Source organism: Melanostigma gelatinosum (assembly GCF_949748355.1).
Source record: "Melanostigma gelatinosum genome assembly, chromosome: 19".
Classification (NCBI taxonomy): domain Eukaryota; kingdom Metazoa; phylum Chordata; class Actinopteri; order Perciformes; family Zoarcidae; genus Melanostigma; species Melanostigma gelatinosum.
In genome coordinates, this window is record NC_136652.1 from 8,953,620 (window position 1) to 8,976,469 (window position 22,850).

General features: G+C 41.0%; 1 protein-coding gene across 5 annotated transcripts in view; it reads right to left on the reverse strand.

Moving 5' to 3' along the window:
- Positions 1-22,850, reverse strand: part of dnmt3aa (DNA (cytosine-5-)-methyltransferase 3 alpha a) — a 42,807-nt gene that overhangs the window by 13,915 nt on the left and 6,042 nt on the right. For 3 of the 5 annotated variants that reach the window (XM_079290365.1, XM_079290362.1, XM_079290363.1), the window contains exons 3-9: positions 19,578-19,685; positions 13,092-13,215; positions 12,680-12,717; positions 12,408-12,539; positions 1,105-1,308; positions 820-978; positions 390-497 (exon numbers count right to left, since the gene is read on the reverse strand). In XM_079290365.1, coding sequence (XP_079146491.1) covers positions 390-497; positions 820-978; positions 1,105-1,308; positions 12,408-12,539; positions 12,680-12,717; positions 13,092-13,215; positions 19,578-19,685 — 873 coding nt within the window. The remainder of the gene's footprint in view (positions 1-389; positions 498-819; positions 979-1,104; positions 1,309-12,407; positions 12,540-12,679; positions 12,718-13,091; positions 13,216-19,577; positions 19,686-22,850) is intronic. The other 2 variants (XM_079290364.1, XM_079290366.1) reach the window with 2 other exon arrangements.

The window sequence follows — 22,850 nt, forward strand, 5'->3', positions numbered from 1 at the left end:
AATTGATGTACAAATACGTAGCTGGTTGTTTAGAATTTTACCGAAGTCGGCGTGAATAATAAAACAGTGTTGAAAAAGTAAATGATCACGTGTTCTGTATAACTTACAAGAAAAAACTAAAGTAACCCACAGAAATATGAGATGTACCCACATGTTACCAGTTATACATTGTGGGCAGAGCCAGATGAAAACACCACCTCCACAAATTTGGATCTTGTTACATAAGAAGGGAATGAGTAAAGTGTGACCTTTAGACCTGCACATTTATATTTTGGTCTTTCTCTCATCCAGAGAAACGATAAGTTCAGGATCAGATTGTGATCTGAAATGACTCCAAACCTCACGCTCCCTGACATGAAGGAGCAAACTTAAAATGGTGGGTTTGTTACCTGCAGAGCCTCGAAGATGGCTTTCCGGTACATGGGCTGTTTGTTGTAGGTGGGCTGGTGGAAGGCAGATGAGAAAGAGCTCAGAAGCATCAGCTTCTCCACACAAACCTGCGAAACAAAATATATATATGAGTGCCATCAAGAGCAAAAGGAAATGCCAGAAATGATTAGAGAACAAACTGGTGAAACCGCTTCTCAGCAAGTCCTTGAAATCCTTAATTAAGGTAATTTTGTGTGCAGCAGTGAGAATCGTTTTTAGGAAAGATCTCCCAAAAGACAAAGGAAAAAAACCAAGGTCATCTTCTATCAAATTAAAGTAAAAGATCAAATCTGCTCAACAAAGTTTCATCTGAGAACAAAAGGCTTCTCTCTGCTGGTGATTTAACACACACTGTGCCAGTATTTGATCATATTATTTAAACCTGCTCACCACAGAGAACTTGCCGTCTCCAAACCACATCACCCAGCGAGTCCCGTCTGCAGCTCGACTTCGGCCGCTCATCAACCAGGAGACGATTCTGCCGGGCCACCAGGAGAAACCTCGCAGCTTCCCAAACACCAGAACCCCGATGCCAAACTCCCGGCCATCCTGTAGCACACAGAAAACAAGGTGAGTCCAGTTCTAACCTGCACTCATGATAATAGATGAGACGTCCCGAAGGGGCTTCGTGCTGAGCTGCTCGAAAAATCGAATATAATAGTAGTAATTAATCACCTGGTACTCTATCTCCCTGGGCGTGGCCCGTTCTCCCCTGGCAACTGGCTCCGGCGTCACAGCAACTGTTGGTGAGGCTGGGGCTGTTTGTTGTTGTGAAGGGGGAGGGGCTGGGCTGGCTGACTTCTCCTCCTTCTGAAAGGTGCCTTCTGACAGATCGTCCATCATGTTCATCTCCGCCTCTCTGTACGCCCGTCGCTCTGCCTGTGAGGAAACAACAGAGACCATTTTATTTTACTTACTTATTTCAACATGCGTCTTTGTGATTCTTCAGCTTGCTGCATTGTTTATCTAGCCTTGCAGTTCTTTTTCTCCATATATAGTTATAACTACAGCACGAAACAATAAAAAGCTACACAAGCAGCGCCACCGTGGGACTAACACTCAAGTTTAATTGGCAATAACGCCTCATTTATTCTCTATGAGCTACTTGAAAATAAGACAAACTGACTCTCATTTCAAGTGGTGAATATTTATTCTGTGCTGTGGAAATGATATGATAATTAAAGACCTGCTATCTATTATTTATTGTATTGTCTTACTATGAACACCTGCACTATGTTTGCTTAAAGACAACAGGATGACTTTGTGTCAAATTTTCCTTTTGGGTAAAACACCTCCACATGTTCATATTATTGTAAACTGAATATCATGATTACCCTTTAAGTTGGAGAAAAATGCAATTGTAAGATATTTAGTTTGATAGAAAACATCTATTAACTTAAAATGAAAATTAAATGATTAACTGCTGAGCTAAAACACAGATGTCATCCAAACAAATGTCATTACAACTTCCTCTTCTTGTCAGGATCCAGGATCCCTGTCTGACCCGTTGTGTGTTTCCCCTGATCTCCTCCACTCAGGTGTTCTGTCATTCCCCTGTTTGTTATTGTGTGCCATGTGCTCTGTGTTTGTCCTCTGCTTCGAGACACCTCCCATGGCCACACCCGTGATTGTGCACAGCTGAGGACACTCCAGCCGATCACCTCCTGCGGCCTGACACACCAGACTCAGGGCCCACTAATGATTCCCCTGTCTCTGTATAAACTCTGGTCCTGCAGTCTGGGGTGGTCAGGTCGTACCGTCTTTCACCCGCTTCAACCCCGTGGCATCCTCTGCCCTCCTTGTGTTCTATGGATTACACTCCGCCGCTCTGCCCTCCTTGTGTTACACAGACTACACACGCCGTCAAGCTGCCAGCCCTCCGGTGTCGAGCCACGGGATTCACACCGTCGATCTGCCACTCGGGTGTCGGACCACGGGCTCCACACCTTCCTGTCTGTCAGGCTAAATAAAACCTGTTTCCATTAACTTCTGTCTCCTGTGGTCTTGCGTTTGGGTCCTGCCTGTGAACTCCCGTGACACTTCTACTATGAATCAATCAATCAAACGTGATATCCCGTATTCAAATGGAGTTGTATTATGAGACAGAGTTTTAGTAGCTATTTACCAACTAGTTTTAATGTAATCAAATGCTCAGATGCTGGTATTTACAGTGTGCAATGAATCTCATTGAATCTAATGTATTTAAACGGTCATCACTGTCATTTCATTTGCAGGTATGTGTTTTAATTAGATGTAAATATTATGCCAACATGTCATTGTCAAACCCAAATGTGCAGAGGATGAGTTTCAGGCAAAGTTTCCACACTGAATGATGGTTTTGTCTGTTATATCAGCTACAATGTGTCCCCACTGATCACTGTGTTTCCTCAAAAGTGGCTCGTCTATCACAACCTTTTTGTTTTACTCCTGTTGGTCTGCGGGCACAAACGCTGTCCTTCAAGGACAGCAAGGACTAAACAGTTAATGTTTTATGTTCAGCTGATGTGGTGGCTGCTCTACATCAAGGCCTCAGAGCTGCGGGCTGTGGGAACAATCCCTTAATTGTTCCTCTAAACAGGAAGTGGGTGGGGAGGCAGTTCAATGGGTGCAGGAGAGAGAGCGAGAGAGAGAGAGAGAGGCGGAGTAAAAAACTGAGGAATAAAATACAGACAAGCGATATCTGGCAAAGTCCAGCGCAGAAAGAAGCACAGCAGCGAGCGCTCGTCTTCCAAAGAGACAAATTTAAAAATAACCATGACCTCACTGTTACTACACCGCAATAATCGCACTGTGGCCCGGATGTAAAAAGAAACACGACTCCTCCAGAGCATTTCCATGACCTAAAAAGAGTTGTCTTCTTACGAGAGACAACAATTTGGTTTCTAGTCCAGCATTTGGTTGAAGACCCCCACCTATCAAACCGAACGAGTGAAACGATTCCTCCAGGAGTAAAAAAACAGTAAGGAGGAAACAAGGAGAGGAGGGATGAGGGCCATAAATTCAAGTGGAAGTGAGACAGTAAAAGTGAGTGTCGGGTCGTGACAGCTCTCTCCTCCGCTTGACCTCGAGGTTACGAGTTCACTCCTCCCTCTGCTCCTGTTGACCTTTGACCTCATAACATCCTAATCAGCCTGTTACACGGATCATAGACAGACCAACACACACACACACACATACGCGTGCACTGTGAGGGAATCTCCACATGTCGTCACTAGTTTCTAAAACATCTGGGCCGAACGAGAAGTCTGGAATTCTACTTCCAACCAAACGGAAGTGTCCGTGTGAATCAATACTTCGGCGATGTGTTCAAAGGTGACAGCAGGAAGTACACTCAAGCTAGTATGCATACTTAACATTACACGAAATGCACGATACACTATTTTGACACAAGGAACACAAATTAATTGTGGATCGGTGATGAAAACAGCTTCAGAAATATCTTTGAAAACAAAAAATAAGTATTCAATTTTAAGAAAGATATTTGTTGTATATGTGTATATATATAGTTTATATATTATCTATACTTTAATTGGTAATCACAACCCAAAATCCCAGTTTGATTGACGTCTGGTTGCTTGTATATTAACTGTTAAAACAGCTTACTATGATTGGTATGTACTCTATAGAATCAAAACATGTTGATGTTGCAAATATATAATTAACATAAACTTTAGAGTTAAAGTGACATCTGCTTTTGTAAAGCTTCATTATTTTGTGTTTTTTTTTAGATATCTATCATTATCTATTAATGTACTTATTGTCAAGTCTACATATAGATTTTAAACTTTAATATTCCTTCTTGCATCATCAGGGACCAGAGTTTCATCTCTCCCACTTGGTCGCTGGGAGGGAAATTAGATAATTACTGTCAGCATCTGGACGGGATCATCTCATGACGAGACTTTTGGACCTGACTCGTGTTGCTACGAGATATCAGCCCCAAAAAAAATCCTGCCCACTGGATGAAACTGTGTTTGTTGCCTGGCAACGTCAGCTGACGGAAACACTCCATCGGGAAGCTTTCTGCTCTCGGGGATGCGGATGACTCAGTGATGACAGACGGGTCTGTGTTCATCTGCTCGGGCTTCAACACTCTGAGGGTCAACTTCATGCTACCGAAGAGAGATGCTGCTCGTGTTACTCCTGTCTGATTCTGTACTGCGGGAAGAGAAAGGTGGACTGCACTATAAAAAGATTACTTTTCACAGCGAATATCACAGTGTCAAATGCAGATATTTACAAAAGTGGTGTCTATCTTTTTCCCTTTGTTAGACTAAGAAGAAGACTAAACAGAAAGTGTGTCCTGTTAACTACAGAGAGTCTGTTTCCGTTAATATTCTGTACACTGAGCTGGAGAACGAGTGAGATTTTAAATGACCTACTAACCTATAAAAAGTACAGTAATTAGGTCAGTTCGCAATATTTTAACTGGAAGGCTTCAGCTCTGCAGCAACTCATTGAAGGCAAGAACATTACCTCTGCTGCCAAAGTTCAACTTATATATATAATGGCAAATTAAAACCACTTGCTATATACAAAAGCTTATGATTCACACAAACCAACAAAGTGCACACAGAGCAGAAGTCAGACATACTGTAAGCAGCTGTGACATACAAAGCCAAAGAATTGTCCCACAAAGGATGCCCTCCTTAAATCAGGTCATAATTACGGAGTGCAAAGTCGAATGGACATTAAACCAAAATTACAGACGACTATGCAACTACTACTTAGCGTCTGATTTATATGATCGTTTCCTCTGACTTGTGCCCATCTAAGGCTTCTGTATTTGCCTTCAAACTCACTTAATAAATACTCCTTTACGTAAGTGTTAAACATTATGAAGAGCGTAGCAGACGTAAATAGCAAGAACACTGAATGACAACTGAATTATACAAATCCGTTAAAATGAGTTTAAGAAAGGTCTGTGAGCCCAAACATACTGGATACTAACCTTGATATTTTATAGGTAAAAAATAACAAAAAACAATATGACAGATTTTTAACATGTCAAATTTCTAAAAAACAACATGAAAAGATAAGAATCCCTTAAATTTGATCAATTTATTTGGTTATTATTTGAATATTACAATTGAATGGTTATTGAAGGATTGTGATCAACACTCAAATTCACCTCTGGCGGAAGCTAAATTAGCCTCACACATTCTGTGTATTTGGCAGTTCTGTACAACAATATCTTGTTTCTTATTGGCCAACTGGCCAATGTGCAAATACTGATACGGATTGGTGAGCAGCTAAAATCAGCAGAATGAAAATGCAATGTCGTGTAAAAATAAAAAAGTGTTCTTTTGAACCGATTGGTGTTGAGGCATGCAGAAGAACACAGGCCGAATAAAGGCCGGCGGTGGTCAGAGCGGACAGAGAGAGGTCGTAATGTTGTGAGTTACGACTTTGAACTCTGACGAACCCCGTGGCCTGGTCAGTGTTTTCACTCTGAGCGGCGCCCCCTTGACCCCTGACCCCTCACCCAGCGACCTGGTCAATGAGCCATTTCTTAAAACACCCCCCTTTATGAGCGTGACTGACCCTGACCTGGAGATGAACCCGACATTGCCACACACACACACACACACAGCACAGTTAAGACCCTCTCTCACATTGTCAACAGTGACTGCTCTTTCATTAGCATCGATTGCAGCCTTGGGACACATTAAAGGACACAATCAGTGGTTTTCCGTGACGCTCTCTGGGGGTCTCTTATAATGACGTGGAGCAAACAGCAGCTCTCTGATGAATGCTTCAGGACACTTCAGACATGTTGGACCTGATTGTAGCAGAATGATTTGGTTACTTTCTAATTATCAACATGTAAGAAGGCCTTTTAAGTGCCTCTGCAGACAGTGGGAAATGTTTTATCAATAAAACAAATATCCATTGTTGTGGCTCTGTGATGTTTTCAATATATTAACACCGCTCTGGTGAGCAGAAGAGTGGAACACGATTCAAAAACGTTGATCTAACATCTGTCTTTTTCAAACAAAATAAGATAATAATAAAAAAAATCTGTCTTGTCATGAAATAAATAAAACAACAAATAATACAAAGACTGATGTTAACCGTGCAGCTTTATACTTTGTGGTGGTTTGGTTTTTATAGCAGTGGCACCAAATCGGTTGTTCTGTTATTATTGCTTTAAACAGATTTTGAGCAGATTTTGAGCATTCGTTCTACGTAATGCTTCCCAAATGTGGGGCGTATTTCAGCAACATTGTTTTGCTTACTATTTAGCCTTCCCTCTAATCTTTGCTTGTTTTCCTTGTAAATAAAAGAATCATTTTACTTCCTTGGTGGAGTAGAGGTTGTTGTTTTTCCAGCAGTAGCACGCTGCATTCAGAGACAATTCTAACGAAACAACCATGAATCACAGATCGGAGTTATTAGCTGATATATTTGGGCATGAAATTTTGTCAGAGCAACACTAAAAGGTTGGGTGGGCGCTAGATGGTTTCACACATTGCTGCCAGTGATTTAGTGGGAAACACTTTTACTATTATATCTGAGCTTCTGTCTTCCCTCAAACAAACAAAAGAATAAAAATAAGGTAAACAAAAGGACCTCTGACAATCAAACTCTCTCTAAATCTCTTTCAAACTCTTCCATGTGTTCAAGCACTTGTCACAAAGCCACCAGCCCTGAATTTAACACCTTTTAACTCCAGCTAACATGAAAGCAAACGTCTCAGTGACAGAAACAGCGTGCTACACTTCCTGTTTAAAAAAAGCACACATTCCCTCACACACTAGAATCATCTGCAACATGTGCAAGAGACACATGCAAGAGAAAAGAAAATGACTTACATGCCGGACATGCAGCCCTTCCTCCCTGAGTCTCTTTCTCTCGGCCATTTTCTTCATCTCTCTCTCTCTCACCTCCTCCACCTCTTCCTCTCTGAGTGTCTCCTCGGCTAAACTCGCCCTCAAGCCTTCTTTACCCTCTTCCTCTCTGCTGATTGGCCGCAGCAGTGAAGTGTGTGATGTACTGGATCCTTCACCTAACAGATGTTTAGATGAACTTCAACAACACACACACACACACACACACACAGAGTTATGTCTGGTAGCCCCGGGGGGTTTAAGGGTGATGATGACACACAGGCACACACACACAAATCCAGGCTAATATGTACATGTGTGTATAGGGGTGTGGACGGGCACTGAGGTCAAAGGTTAGGTAAGCCTCAGAGTTGACAAGGTAATAGGATGTGTTGGGGTCAGGACCTCACAGCGTGTCGCACGAGACAGTTTGGAGCTACAGAAAGAAGAACTGACAGAACGTCTACATACTGATTGTGTGAAATACAGAGGAAAGAAAATGTATTTACAGCTGCACTAATTATTATTTTTGGGCCACTGGAGGGCAGAAGAACTCCAAATGAAGCTGACAAACACGGAAGCTTGACATATACAAGTTGTTATGGTCACAAAGCGTCCAAAGGCTACATTGGCATTCATTCCGTCATATTTCTGTTCACCTGAGTATTAAATAAACTACACACAACAATGAGCTTAAAGAGGTTAAAACAGCTCTATAGCTGCAGACTTGGTGATCCTTTTCTGTGGGTTCATCGTAACACTGAAAAAAAAATAATCTGCAACTGTTTTGACAAATGATAAATCGTTATAGTCACTTTTAAAGCAAAAATATCAAACATTTGCTGGTTTTAGATTCTCAGATGTGAGAATGTGTCCCCTTCCTTCGTTGTATATGACAGTTTTTGAAATGTTTCAGGGGTTTTGGACTGTTTGTCAGAAAAAACAAGCAATCTGAAGGTGTCACCTATAAATTCTGGGAAATAATACATATTTCTCTTCATTTTCTGATATTTAATAGATAAACGAAGTGATTAGTCAATTAAAACATTATTCAGAAATGAAAATAATTGTTGGTTGCAGCCATAAAACACTCAACAGCTGACCTACATTCCTAGTAGCTGATGTAAACAAGGATACATACAACGCATACTTAATGTAAACGTCTTCTGTTAAAAAAGGTAAGGGTACCTTTAACTCGCTAGTTTGTGATATATTTGTTCGTCATTGATCAGATCTCATGACAGAAAGTGTGTGTGTGTGTGTGTGTGTGTGTGTGTGTGTGACGTACTCTGCCATTCTGCATCACACCGGGTGGTTAGAGGTGAAAACAGGGTCACGGCTGAGAGCGTACGCAGTGTGTGACTTGCCAAATTAAATCTGCTTAAAATGAGGTTACGGCAATGTTGTTTCTAAAGGGAGAAGAACCCCCCCCCCCCCCCCCCCGTTACACTATAGCCTCAGTGATCACTGTTTATTTTCTTACTGTAACTTTAGACATGAAGTAAAAAAGATGCCAGGTTTTTTTTTTCAACCTAAAATTGGAAAAAGGCTTTTCAGAGAGTACCATGTTTCATCAGACAGCAGTGAGATGCTGATGGGGGTGTTAACAGATGGCTGCAATTCAACTGACACAGATCAAACACACACACTCAGACAGAAACCTGGAACTGGTTAACCTCTGTCTCAGTCACAGATTTCACCTCGTTCTCTTTCAGTCCGACACACACACACACACACACACACACACACACACACACACACACACACACACACACACACACACACACACACACACACACACACACACACACACACACACACGTGGACACACTTTCTCTCAGTGTTTCTTGCTCTACTTTCACTCCCTCTCTTTGGTAATATCCGTCTCTTTCCTGGCTTTACATCTCAGTTAAGTCTCTTGGCTCGCCTTTATTTTCTTGCCTGCTTTCATTTGGTTTCTTTGCATTTCTCAGTTAAATAAGTAAAGAAGTCTCTGATCGCACGCATCAAATGATACACTTATAAAATATAATGCACTGTGAAAGATTTAAGCAACGGTTCACAATATTTTTGGCTACAGTGTGAACACCCGCTAAACTTCTGAGAGGATTTCATTTTAAATATTGTTTGAGGCCCAAAGAGGTCAAAAAAGTTAAAGAAAAGCCCAAAAGTGTTAAGCACAACTTTTAATAATCTCACAACCCCTCAGATTTACCTCGTGACCCCCTGAGGGGAATAAGTACCGACACATTTCTAGCCACAACACTAAAATTCTGCTGAAGCATTGATCCATCAGTATCGACGTCTAATAATTTCATATTTATTAATATCAATTACAGAAGGCCATCCTTCTGCAGACTGAGTACTTTTGATATTTAAAGTACATCTTGCTGATACTTGACTTTAGGATTTTAAAGGCTGGACTTTTACTTGTTAGTATTTTTACATTAATGTGTGGTCCATTCCTTGACGATAGAGATTTAAATACCCCCCCCCCCCTCAACTTCCTTCCTTTATTTTATAGATGTGTTTCTGTGCTTCTATTTTCCTCTCTGCTCACTTTATTTATTATATCTTTAAACGTCCTCCCTTCCTTCCTGTCTTTCATACCTTCAAACGAATACAGTTATTAGAAGAAGCGACTTTTGACCCAATTTTCACTACACTCGTGCAGAGCATACATCTTGAGAACAGTGTGGGAGATGAGTCAGTATGTCAGTATGTGAGAAGATAGGAAGATAGTGTTGACAGGAAGTCACACATGCAATATTTGCATCTGAGATGTGGTGGAGTAGAAGCATGAACTATTTTGAATGTACTTTTCACCACAGCTTTTGCCTGAAAGGTTTGTGTTTTATAACCTCTCATATTTAAGGCCTCATAAGTAATTAAGGCAGATCAAAGATTAAATGTATGCTTACTAAATATACTCACGTCTCAGAGGTAATGGGGATAAAAATCATGACAGCTTGATCAAAACAAAACAGCTTTTTATGCTTTTGACGATAATTGTTCTGTCCATCAAACAGACTGAAACAGAACAAGTTTCAACAAAAGAAAGAGCCACAGGCGCTCAGTTCACACTTACTTTACTTCACACACTCCTACATCCCTGTGCGCTTCAGCCAACACCGCCTGTCAATCAACCTGAATTACTTTCTCTCTCCCTCACATGACCACACACACACACACACACATCCTGTCTCTATCAGTCATTCTGTCTTTCCCTTTTACCTTCTCCTTATGCGCACACTTTCTTGCTTCTACAGATATTTACTCAAACACACTTCCTCTCAGGGGCGTAATTACATAAAGTGCCATTGGCTATATGTCCTCATAAGGCCAACCACTCTCTGTCATGGTTTTCTTTTTCTTTGTAAAATAGACAATCCATAACACAACGATGCTTATTCTACAGAAACAATTTTTGGGGGTATTTTTGTCATATGTGCAATAATGACTGTAATATTAATAATGCTGAACAATATCAAGTTTATATTAGATGACAGGATACGACATATGGAAGCTAGTTTAGGCCCAAAATCCATCAAGACTGATAAAGGGAGCACATCTGCAGCCATGCCTTTCAAACATAAAAGTGGCAGTAAGAAAAGTGTGTGTGTGCGTGTGTGTGTGTCATCTAGTAACTAGCGAGCACAAGGGCCGAAGGGGGGGTGCTAGATGTCTGCTCTGCTGCGTAACCCGAGCTACGAATAACAGAATAGTATATTCACTAATAATAGCTGATTATTAAGCTTTAAACATAGCACTGACATATTATCACCTTGTAAGTATTAATGGTGGACTTGTGATTCATTTGGAGTCGTGTTTCTGGCCACCTGATGAATGTCAGTTGAATATTTACTCTCTCTTAGCTCTGTTTTTGGTCTCCACCACCTACTGAGGGAAATATCTGGCTCTTTAGCTGCTAAATGCTCCACTGTGTTCACAGGTTATTCAGTAACTTTGCCGCTGCCTGCGGTGCTGAGCAGGTAGCTTATAGTAGGTTTTACGAGGTCCCTCTGTCCCCCAAAATATAATAATGTTACAGTTTTTCAAATATATATCTACAGGTATGCAAATCTGGTACTGAATTCCCAAACATCTCAAATTGAGTGTTTTTTTTAGTGTTTTAGTCATTTTGAAGATATTTAATCTAGTCTAGTCCCAAATATGAGACTATTACTGAGGCCAATGTATGTCAAAATCAACCAAAGTCAAACTCTGTTCAAAAAGACAAATGGTGCAGCCGCAGAAAGGAAAAGCACCATTTCACTTTCAATGTCACTTCACTGTGTCCGAAGCAAACACAAAACACAAAACACAACCATGTATCACCAGATGGCAAAGATGAATATTTTTTATATATGCTGAAGATTTGTTTCAACACATATAAAGGCAATGTTAACATTAACAATGTGTCCGGTTCTATTCCAATGAGACATACCAGCGTGACAGCGCTGACTTTAACCCCCTGATGTAGAGTCAGAGCCTACAGGTGGATGCCGGGGTGGAGGTGGAGCTTTTGAAATGCTACATGATGAGCAGCATCGGTGGCAGCAGATGACAGCATAGCTCTAAAGTGAGCAGTGTGGCAGCCGGCATGCAGCGAACGAGTGGACGCAACACAGCCGGGACTAAATGTGTGCGGTGTGTCACGTGAGCATAGTCGACTCAACTAGCTCGCAGGCTTCATTTCATTGTTTTTTTAGATAATGCAAATAATCTTCAGTCGTTAAACATTATGACTGCTCTCTTATTTTATTTGCTTAAAATGAACATTTAACAAAAATAAACTTTTAAAACAGCATATATCGAGTTCCCTAACACAATAACTTCAACTGCTAATCATGCTAACATTTTTTAGCACTATTGCCCAACACTTAGCACGGTGTGCTTCTGTTGTGAAGGTTGATTTAACCTTAACTTGACTACTCAGTAGTACACAGAGCAAAACAAACAGCTTCTACTGTATTTTGTTAATACAAAGCCCCAATCTAAAGATCCAGTTCAAGACATTAAAAAAACAATGTGTGTTTACACGAACAAATGATGATCTTTGGAACCGGCCCAGTTTAATCTGCTCGATGTGTTAAAGAAAATAAAAAGCCGAACTTATTGTAGCTACAGACTGACACAGACTGAGACCTGTTTCTCTCCCACCTCCATCTTCCAGCGGCTGAGCATTTCTTCTTTCTGTCTCCGGCTGACGTAGTACGGATCTCCGGCCTGGAAAGTCACCCTGGGGACTGGCCTCCTCCGCAGCCTGCCAGCCTCACCCTGCACATACATACACACAAAACAATTGTTATATACTTTCACTTGAATCTGCTTGTACTATGAGAGAGGGGTTTTTCTTTATATTTGGAAATAAAAAAACAAAAACACATCAGAAGTAGGACGGCAACTGGTTTTCTCACCTCTCCGGGGGAGTCGCAGTTTCTGTCATCTGGCTCGTCTGCAGGAGAAGAAAGGTTACAGGAAATGGTCCATTTGTACAGATTTAACAAGAGCTTTAATGGGGGGGTGAAGTCATGGTTTTCATCACTTTGCTCCGGCACCCATATTTAAAGTCGAAATGCCCTCAAACACTGCAATCTGAACGTAATTTGACCATCAAAATGTCAGGTAAACTGACAACAATTCCTCTTCAGATCATTATTTTTTATAGATATAAATTAGACACAGCATGATGGTAACTTTTCAAATCCTTAAAGCCTCTGAAATGTCAGTAAGTTAGCTGTTGTGTAATCCAAAGGCATTTTAATCACTGTATAAAAGGGCAAAGTCACATTATATTAAGAATTATATGACTTTGTGTTAAATCTATACCCTTATTCTTCTTGGTTTTCCCTAGTTTCCGACGCCCGCGCTTCTTGCGAGGGGAGGGGGAGGGCTCCGGCTCCTCAGGCGGGGTTGGGGGGGCGTTTACACAGGGGTCAGAGGTCGCCATCTCCTGGGAAACAGACGGAGCACAGTCGAGGTCTGAGAAAACTGCTGCTGGCCCTCGTCTGGACTCATCAAAGGACTCCGCAGACATAACAACCATACACACACACAAGTACAGGCCTTAAACACACATGCATACACACACAATCAAAGAGCTACTGCAATACAAGCACATACCTATTAGCCTGCCCTTGTTGGTACAATGCAGAGCAGGTACGTCCAGCAGAGTGCGTCTGCATTGGATCAGTGTAATAAACACCCCCCAGCTCCCATTAACACACACACAAACACACACTAATGAGATGAGATGGGGAGCGCTATCGATGCCGTTAACCGTGCTCATGATTAATGAGCACATGTGAGAGAAACCCCTTGTGCTCAATGATGCTAAAATTACATATAATGTAAAATAATGTTTGTCGAGCTAACTTCAGAAAATCAAAAAATGCTTGTATGGTTTTAAAATGACATACAACAGAAGTGCTGTGTTGACACTGCAAAATATTGAGATGACAGTGTGCGGTTTGTTTCATGATGCACTCAAACAATCCCCCGTGTGTACGCCTGTCTCTAATTCAATGGCTTATCCATTAGCTTACCAGCATTAATGATGCTAAACTCTGATCTAGTGTCAGCTCTGAAAGGCCAGCAGGATCTTTACGTGTGTGTGGCGGACAGGCCAACACATTTTATAGATGGGTAGTTAGAAAAGTGGAAAGCTAGGGTGAATGTCAAGCTCAAAGGCTGCGCTAACGCTAGCTATTGCTAACAAGCCCACAAAGGCTGTAATGAGCAGGTGAGAAGGCCTGTTAAAAGGGGACTTAAAAGGGCCTTCGGACAAACTTAACTACACCAACGCCCACTTTTACAGCTGGGTGCTTAAACAGGAACACGGTTCTGATACATTATTTTAGGGGCCCAAACATCACACCAAGAGACAAGCTGACAGTACAGCCCTTCAGCTCTATATTTCATTTTTGTGTTTTTAACGAACGTTCAATGCACTTTCACAGTATTACAGAGCTGGCAGAACACAATGCTTCAAAGATCTTATGCTCTACATAAAAACAATATCACTACTAAGTCTCTATCAACTATCATCACGCATGTTTTAGCTGTGTAAAAATGTATATACGTTCAAATGAAAAGCAGAGATTCTGCATGTGTGAAAAGCAACACGTTCAACTTGAAGTTGTGACGAAACATCAAGAAACAAAAGTGAAGTGACTTGACTGGAAAGATAAAATAAAGATATTCATGTTTATCGCATTTCATCCATAAATCTCAATAAATTGCAGGAAACACAAAATACACTTTCGAAAAAAATAAATCAAAAGCGACGTAAAACTACACAAAAACAAAGTTTGGACACATTATCGCCGCAATAAATTAGCTCACACAAATCTTAAAACTGTGCAAATAAAACAATCAAAAATAATGGTATGAATTAAGATGAAAGTTTCTTTAACATTAAATTAAGAGTGCACCGATACCAGTGTCTTTGATGTGAACGCATGGCCTTTAACTGAAATTAAAGCTGCATTAAGCAATATTTAACCATTACAGCATGAGGCACAATTACTTTGACACTACATCAGCTCCTACGGCTAACTTTTAAGCAAACAACTGACTACTTACACATTCAGCAGAAACAGGGGAATCTGGACTTGCAGTCATCTTTTTGGCCACATGTTGAATGTAAATTCAATTCAGCTCCTGAGAAAAATATCTGGATGTCTTTGGATTGCTATATGTGACGACGTCTCTTCAGCCACTTCGCCTCTCCGTCACTTTGCGCCAAACAGAAAGTGTACACCCGGCTTGTGTGAGCCGGTTGTACACTTCCCTTTTGCGAGAGCACGTGCGTTTTTGTTGGGTTTCATTTGAGCCGGTGAACCAAAACTATGACCTGGACGCGGCTGCGGTCTACAGTGTAGATTTCATTTCATTCAGTGCGACTATAAAAAGGTATTGCTTAATGCAGCTTCAAAGTTATTTTGAGATAATTTAAGTTAAAGAGCTAGACTCACACACAAACACAGATCTCCTGCATGTACACTTTCACAACTCCTTCCTCACTTCCTCTTCGCTCGCCATTTATTAACCTCCGTCTTGGATGACTGACAGTTTGGAAAGTACCTGATTCTACTGACTATAAGCAATCCAACCAAGCGCAGGTTTTTAGGTTGGATGAGAGAGAGGGAACAGGATGTAGCAAACAATAAAGCAATAGCGCACCAAAAATAATAAAATAAGCAGCCCCACTGTCCTGATATAGCAAATAAAATGGCCCAAATGTGTTGTAGCTGTTTCTCATGCGACAGATGGAGGCAAGACATATGTTTTTACATCAGTTATCATTAGAAGTTCACATCACAGCAGCCGTGAGTCTCGGGAACACTCTGTATTGGACATGACACGATGTCGAAACTAACTTAATGTAAACTAAACTTTAAGTTAATGTCAGTCAGATAAAACACAGCAGTCTCTACTGGGTAATGCTAACTTCTGCAACATTTTCCATCACACGCTACATGCTACATTATACTACATCTATTTGAATTGTATGTCTTCAGTTTTGCTAGCTAAGGCTTGTTATTACTAGGGATAGCTGCTATGGCCATGTTGGAAGAAGTAGCTATCACTAGTTGCTAGATTAACTGAGATTAATATAATAATATAATTATTTCTCAAAAGCAAATAAAGATAAAGCTAGCAACCTTATCTAACAGTGGTAAAAACAAGTTCATTAAGATTGCTACCTCTAATGATTATTTTTAACATTTCCTTGTGTATGATTATCTCCAAAGAGTAAATAAGGGAAGTGGTACAGACATCGCAAGCGTACGCACTCAACTCATCTCAACTTAGCTACTCATCAGGTACACTCAGCTAAACGTGAGGTAGTCCAGTGCAACATATCATGTTTAGAGTGTTGATTCAACTGTATGGTCATTTTGTGTTGCTGTTGAATTGTATGGTGTTTTACTAACAGGTGTCTCTGTTAGAGCTGCAACTAACCATTATTACTGATTATGTTCTTGATTATGTTCTTGAGTCTCACAACCCAAGATAGAAGAACAATAGAAAGAAGAAAACATGAAACATAAGTTGTTGTTTTTCAAACACCATGTACACTATTTTAGAATTACTGGCTGAATAAAGGTATATATTAATTACAAGACAATGACAACAAACTTCTCTTAAAAACAGCATCGTCAAATACTTTTGAGCGCAGCTGCCTTAAATTAAAGCACTTATTACATGTTTAATTATGATCTGGAAGCTTAATACAGAACCTCAGCACAAGCTTGGTTACTTGCAGCATTAGTTGCAAAATAAAGCGCTTTTGACCCAAAGTCAGTTCATTTGTATGTGCCAGCCTCAAGCCATGACACCATTTGTCCCGCCGCAAACATAATCATGACTTCCAGCGTGTCTCTGTGACTTTTGAGGTTTGGCTGGAAAACAGAAAACCCCAAAGAAACCAGACGGAGCCGCATAAATGCCAAGATCAATTCTAAAGCCCTGGTTATCAAGTCATGCCTCAGATCTCAGGTTGCACATGACAGTTCCAGTAATTATACGTTAGCTGTACTCTGGATACAATCTAGTTATTAGGATGCATAAATAGTTTCATTATTTATATCAGTTGATATCATAACTAACTGTGGCTGTGAGGGGGATTTTTCATGTTTAGGCATGAGGCTACATAAATGGTGGGAAAGTTCCCAAAATATATCTCTTTAGTCCGACTGTAATTCAAGCACAACACTCACAAACACACACACACACACACACACATTCAAAAAGAGAAACTACCTGCTGCACCACACATGGTTCTGGTGCCAAAAAAAAGAGAGAAATGAGTGAAAAGAGAAGAAGAAAGAGGAAGTGACCGACATCTAACTTATAGTGCTGAGAGTGTGCAGAAAAAACTAAACAGCTGCCAGAAAAAATAAGAAGCAAAGAGCGTGAGAGGAAAAAAGGATGGAAGCTTGAAATAGTTAAGGACCCTGAAGCTAATCCACTTATCCATGAAAGTATCACCATTACTGTAGTAACATCTTTGCTGACAAGTATATCTGTGTAAATGTATCTGTGTGTGTGTGTGTGTGTGTGATTACTTGGGATAGAGCTGAACGAGAGAGTGAAGCAGAGAAAGTGAGGCTCCCTCCCTCTCTGCTCTCTATAGTTAGTGTCACTGACAGCTCCACCCTGAGCTCCACACAATGGCTCTATTCCTGGATACACTCCACTGTGTGTGTGTGTGTGTGTGTGTGTGTGTGTGTGTGTGTGTGTGTGTGTGTGTGTGTGTGTGTGTGTGTGTGTATAGGCAGGAGGCTCCTGTCTGTTCCCCGCCATACTATAAATGTTAAAGGGATCGTTTGGATTTTTTTAAGTGGGGTTGTATGAGGTACTAAACCAGGGTCAGTGTACTACCTCTTCACAGGTCGAGGCGGCGGAGACGGGTGTCTGTCGGCTACAACTTTTACGAATCCTCCTATAGTCCTACTTATGCTAGTAGCAATACTACAACTAATACTACTACTACTATATTTCTATTAAAACCAATATTGTGCTATGATCAACACTACTAAAACGACTGCTACGACTACAGCTGCTGCTACTACTACTTGTACAACTACTTCAATTACTACTACTATTACTCCTACAGTATTATCATTGCTGCTACTATGACTAAAACGTCTACAACTACTACTAGTCTACTACACTACAATGACAACAAAGACATTAACAACTAATACTACTACTATACTTCTATTAATACTAGTGCTACTATTGCAGTACTGCGGCTACTAGCACCAATACCACTACTATTATACAACTACTGCTACATGTATATAACCACTATAACTGGTACTACTACTACTACTATTATGCTATTACGACCAGTATTAGGCTTATATCAATAATATTATCACTAGTACTAATACTGCTGTTACTACAATAAAAAATGAAATGAATAACACTACTTAAACCACTACAGCTATCACTTTACCTTTCTAATATACCAATACTACTGCTAGGTTAATCATTTTACTTATACTACTTATTGGACTACTGCTTTAAGTATTACTAAAAGTGTACGACTGTGATTGATGGTGCGACTACTTGAAGTGTAGAACAAACAAACATGCAGACCTTTGGTTGTATGATTTATCTGCAGCCGTATCTGTGTTACTGTACATGTTCACGTGTGTGTGTGTGTGTGTGTGAGACAGGACCCACATTAATCTTGCCTCCCTTGTCAGCGCTCAGACATCAAAGCATGATCAGACCTGCTCTCCTGCACACATGAATGCACACACACACACACACACACACACTCACAGTAGTTCACTCTGTGTTCCTCTCTGACTGGTGGTGTTTGATCAGCTATATTGACTTGATGATTCGATCACAGAGTTCAGTCAGCACACACACACACACACACACACACACACACACACAAACACAAGGTGAGCGATAAGAGGATGAATGGAGAGAGGAATATGAAGGAGAGGAGCTGCCAAAGACCTGAAGTCTTTGAGAATGAAGAAATATTGTGTTTGTTGTCATTACAGTAATAACTCATCTTACTCACAGATCATAACTGATGGCTTAAAGGTGACTGGAAGGTTGCCGGCTCAATGCCCCAGAAGTCAAGTTAACACACATGAAGTAATTAACACTTTCACCTTGTTCAGAAGTAACAGTATTTAGTTCCTGTCTGACTGTCTGACTGCTTAAGCTTGTGGTGCCGTCTGACTTATTTTTAACGCTGTTGACACATTCTGAGAATCTCGCCATTATTATTAGTATAATGTCTCTATAGAATCTATGAGCTTTAGTTCTAATAAATCATACTTAAGCAAAGTGGTACCAGCCAGTGTGTTGAAGATGTGGGCGATGGAGCCAGACTGACAAGTGAAAATGATGACAGGATGATGAGGAAATGAAGCTGGCGTGACATGTCGAGGGACAGAATGTATTGACTGTTAAGTCAACGCTCAGGGGAATCCCTGTTGCTAAGAAAAAAAGAAGCAACCAACCAAAAAAAGCTGTTGTGAGGAGGCAAGTGTTCTGTCACATTATCCGTCAAACACACTCGAATGTGACACGTAATTAACGCAGCAAGTGCGTCCTCAGATTTACGTGTCATTAGTAAAGAAACTGATCTAGCAGCCGCTCGGCAGCTCGCAGGTGTGAATGCATGAATGTGAAGCAAAGTGTTCCTGGAAACGTGTTTAACGTCTCTTTATCAGGTTAGATGGGGGCAGTTTGTAGAGGTGAATAGGTAATCAATCACTCTGCAGCAGTGTGGAGTATGAAAGGCTGACGACAGCCCGTAATTACAGTACTCACAGGAAGCAGCTGTTTGCGTTTCCTGCCGGGACGACCCACTCTGCGCTTGGTACGGGGGCTCGCCAGTGTCCCCTCCTCCGGGCTGTCGTGGTCTGCCCCGTCTTCATTCTGGACAATTACAGGGAGGCAACATCAAACGACTGCATGAAGTTTTAATTGGTGTGAGCGGTGATTCAAAGAGACGTGGGGAAGAAACACTGGACGGGAAAACAGGACAATATGAGTGAAGGGAAGCACACAATAACTCGGGTATCTGCAGCTTTTATGAAGCCAAATGTCACACTTTTTATGAACTTTTCACCAGAAAACAAAACGGTTTTTTTAAAGACCATTTAAAAAACAAACTACTTTAAGAAAACAAAAGAAGAGATCTCAAAACTCAGCCAAGTTCTGATCGAACAAAGCCGTTCTCCAGCTATAAATGTTTTCAATATGAAAGACAAAACCAGTAAATTATGTTTCCAGCTGTGTTTAGGAAACCAAACAGGATTCATGTTGTACTACAGAACTTACAAACTAAAAATTTACAGAGTCAAATCTGATTGGTTAAGTCTTGCCTATCGTCGACTGATCGTCCAATCATTGGCCGTGATACGTTATCGTTTTAGCTGTCGTTTCAGAATAATGGACGTTTGTTGAGTGTAGTGAGGCGCACAGATCGATGGACAGAGGGACACGGTGTCAGCCGGCTTGCTTTTCAGGGTTGTAAATAGAACTTAATTCCATTTTCCTCCATTGTAGCGAAGGGAAAATGACAGGGAAGCGAAGGGACAGTCCACGGGAGAGAGAGAGAGAGAGAGACAGAGAGAGAGAGACAGAGAGAGAGAAAGAGAGACAGAGAGAGAGAGAAAGAGAGAGAGACAGAGAGAGAAAAGCATGTCGCAAACAGCTGTTTGTTTCTACATGCCTCTCCCAGCTGATTTTAGACATTCGTTCCTAAATTCAATAAATATCTGGTGCTACATTCTTACATGAGTGCTCCGATTAACAAATGTAATATCTGATTTTGAAGCAGAAGCCTTATGTTGTTTGTTGATTCGTCTTTCAGAGTGCTCGGTGGAACCAGGCTCCTCAGATCAAATTGTTGTGAGCTTTTTCCATCTGCCCTCTGCAGTCACGCTTCAACAATCACTAAAGTGGTGTTCGTTTGTGAAGATTATCTTGCCAAACAAAAAGTCTGAGTATCATAATGATATCTTAATGATGAGCACTTAATGCAAAATAACCAATCTAAAGATAAGAGTTTGTTTGGCCCACTATCAGTGACAACAAGGTACCAAAATATCCACTCAGATTTGAGTCTTTTTTTTCTCAGAGCTGTAAATCTACTCACACCAACACATTAGTAATCTTTGGGTAGATGCAGCCCCCCCCCCCAATAATTCCCTCACTTTCTATTTTTACTTAGGCTCCGGGCAAGATTTGAGTAGCAGGTCTGTGCTCAGTTTCTATTGGCCACAGGAGCACACATGTAAGAGCTGAAGAAAATGAGCAACACCTGTTGCATCTTCACATAAAGCAGTCAAACAGTGAGACGTTACTTTACGAGTATTGTGTTCTAGCTTGCAGCAGTGATTTTAAATATGGGCCTTTTACTATTCATATTTGGGCTCTCTCTCTCTATCTCTCTCTATGCGTTTAGACGACTTGTCTCCTTCACTAGGTTATGTTGTCTGTAGGATACTCTGCTGAGCAGCCTTCACTCTTTTGTTGTGTTTACACAGAAGCTTAGTTTAACAACAAAGCTCTATTTCTGACTCTCTTTTCTGCTGTAATCATTAAGACCTGTGTCTCTCTCTCTCTCTCTCTCTCTCTCCCTATGTCTCTCTCTCTCTCTCGCCCTGTGTGTCTCTCTCTGTCTCTCTCTCTCTCTCTCCTCTGCTGGACCCTCTGTTGCGATGACAGTGGAGTGGTTGCTACAGTGCAGTAAACTGCTTAGCAACCGTCTCCGATGGGTTGCCGTGCTGACTAAACATTTTGATGTCACTTCCCTGACGATCAGCACGGCAACCAGCTAGAACGGGGTAATGGGGCCCGCGCCTCGCCTGCCAGGTGTGTTGTCCACATGTATCACGACGCACACACATTTTAACAGTACCACGTGTACTCTTTACTCAATGTACTGAAAGTACTTCAAGTAAAGAGTAGAATGAATACAATTAGGGCAAATATAAACGGATAGAGCAATGACACCAATAGCCAACACACACAAATGCATAAACACTGGCCAATCTGTCCATCTTTGGTCTATTTCTGTCTCCCTGCAGGTTATTTTAGGCCACTGCAGTTGCTAAGCAACCAGACTGCCAACCAGGCGGGTAGAGGAGGATCCTCATCAGCAGCAGACAGCGTGTCCTCTTTCCTTCTTCCTGATCCCTACAGTACGTCCTCTCGCTCTCTGTGTCTTCTGTTTCCTGCATCTCTCTCTTTCCTGTGTCACTTTTAATCTTTTACTCAAGTAATCGTGACACGATGAAGACGTCTACACTTACATTTTTTTCTAGATTCACATTTAAACACATTCATAGCACAGCAGGTGTCACTTTTACGCAACCCTAGTGTTAAAATAAACAGTATTTATTTACACGTACATGCATTTAAACGCTGACATTTTCAAATTCACACCATGATGGGACTGAAAATTGCACAACAAATGGTACAAATCCTAATCCGGACCACTAATAGTCAACAACATGGCAACAACTACATCTTTTAATGACACAGTTAGAATAATGTTGCTTATACAGATCCTCACTTCTTGTTTGCCATCTTCATATTCCCTTTGTAGTTCAAACCGTACAGAGTTCAACATAAAGGTTTTTTGTTTGTCAGAAATCTTCTTGCTCAAAGTCAATTTTCACTTGCCCCTATACAAATGTATTAGCGGTTATCAACAACTAAGATTCTATTTAATTATCATGTTTAATGAATCTGGAGTTGATATTTATATCTTGTAGTGCCCCCCCCTCCCCCAACTAAACTCCTGGTCCCAGAATAATTGAGAAGCTGGCTTCGGCTTCAGCTCGTAAACTTTTACACGTCCCCGAGGTGGATCGGCAGTACATGTACATGTGCCAAGGCATTAGCGAGGAAAGTAGACCTTGCTTATCTGCGATCAGTGCACTAAGTGAAAAGAGTTGTAAATTATGAAAATGTATGAGCTGAAATAAGGGTCAATGCCGTTTTTGAGAGCTTATAATTTCAATGCCTGCTGTGAGTGTAAACAACCCTCTGCAGCAGAAAAGCACAACGTTTTTCGTGACATTGATGTAA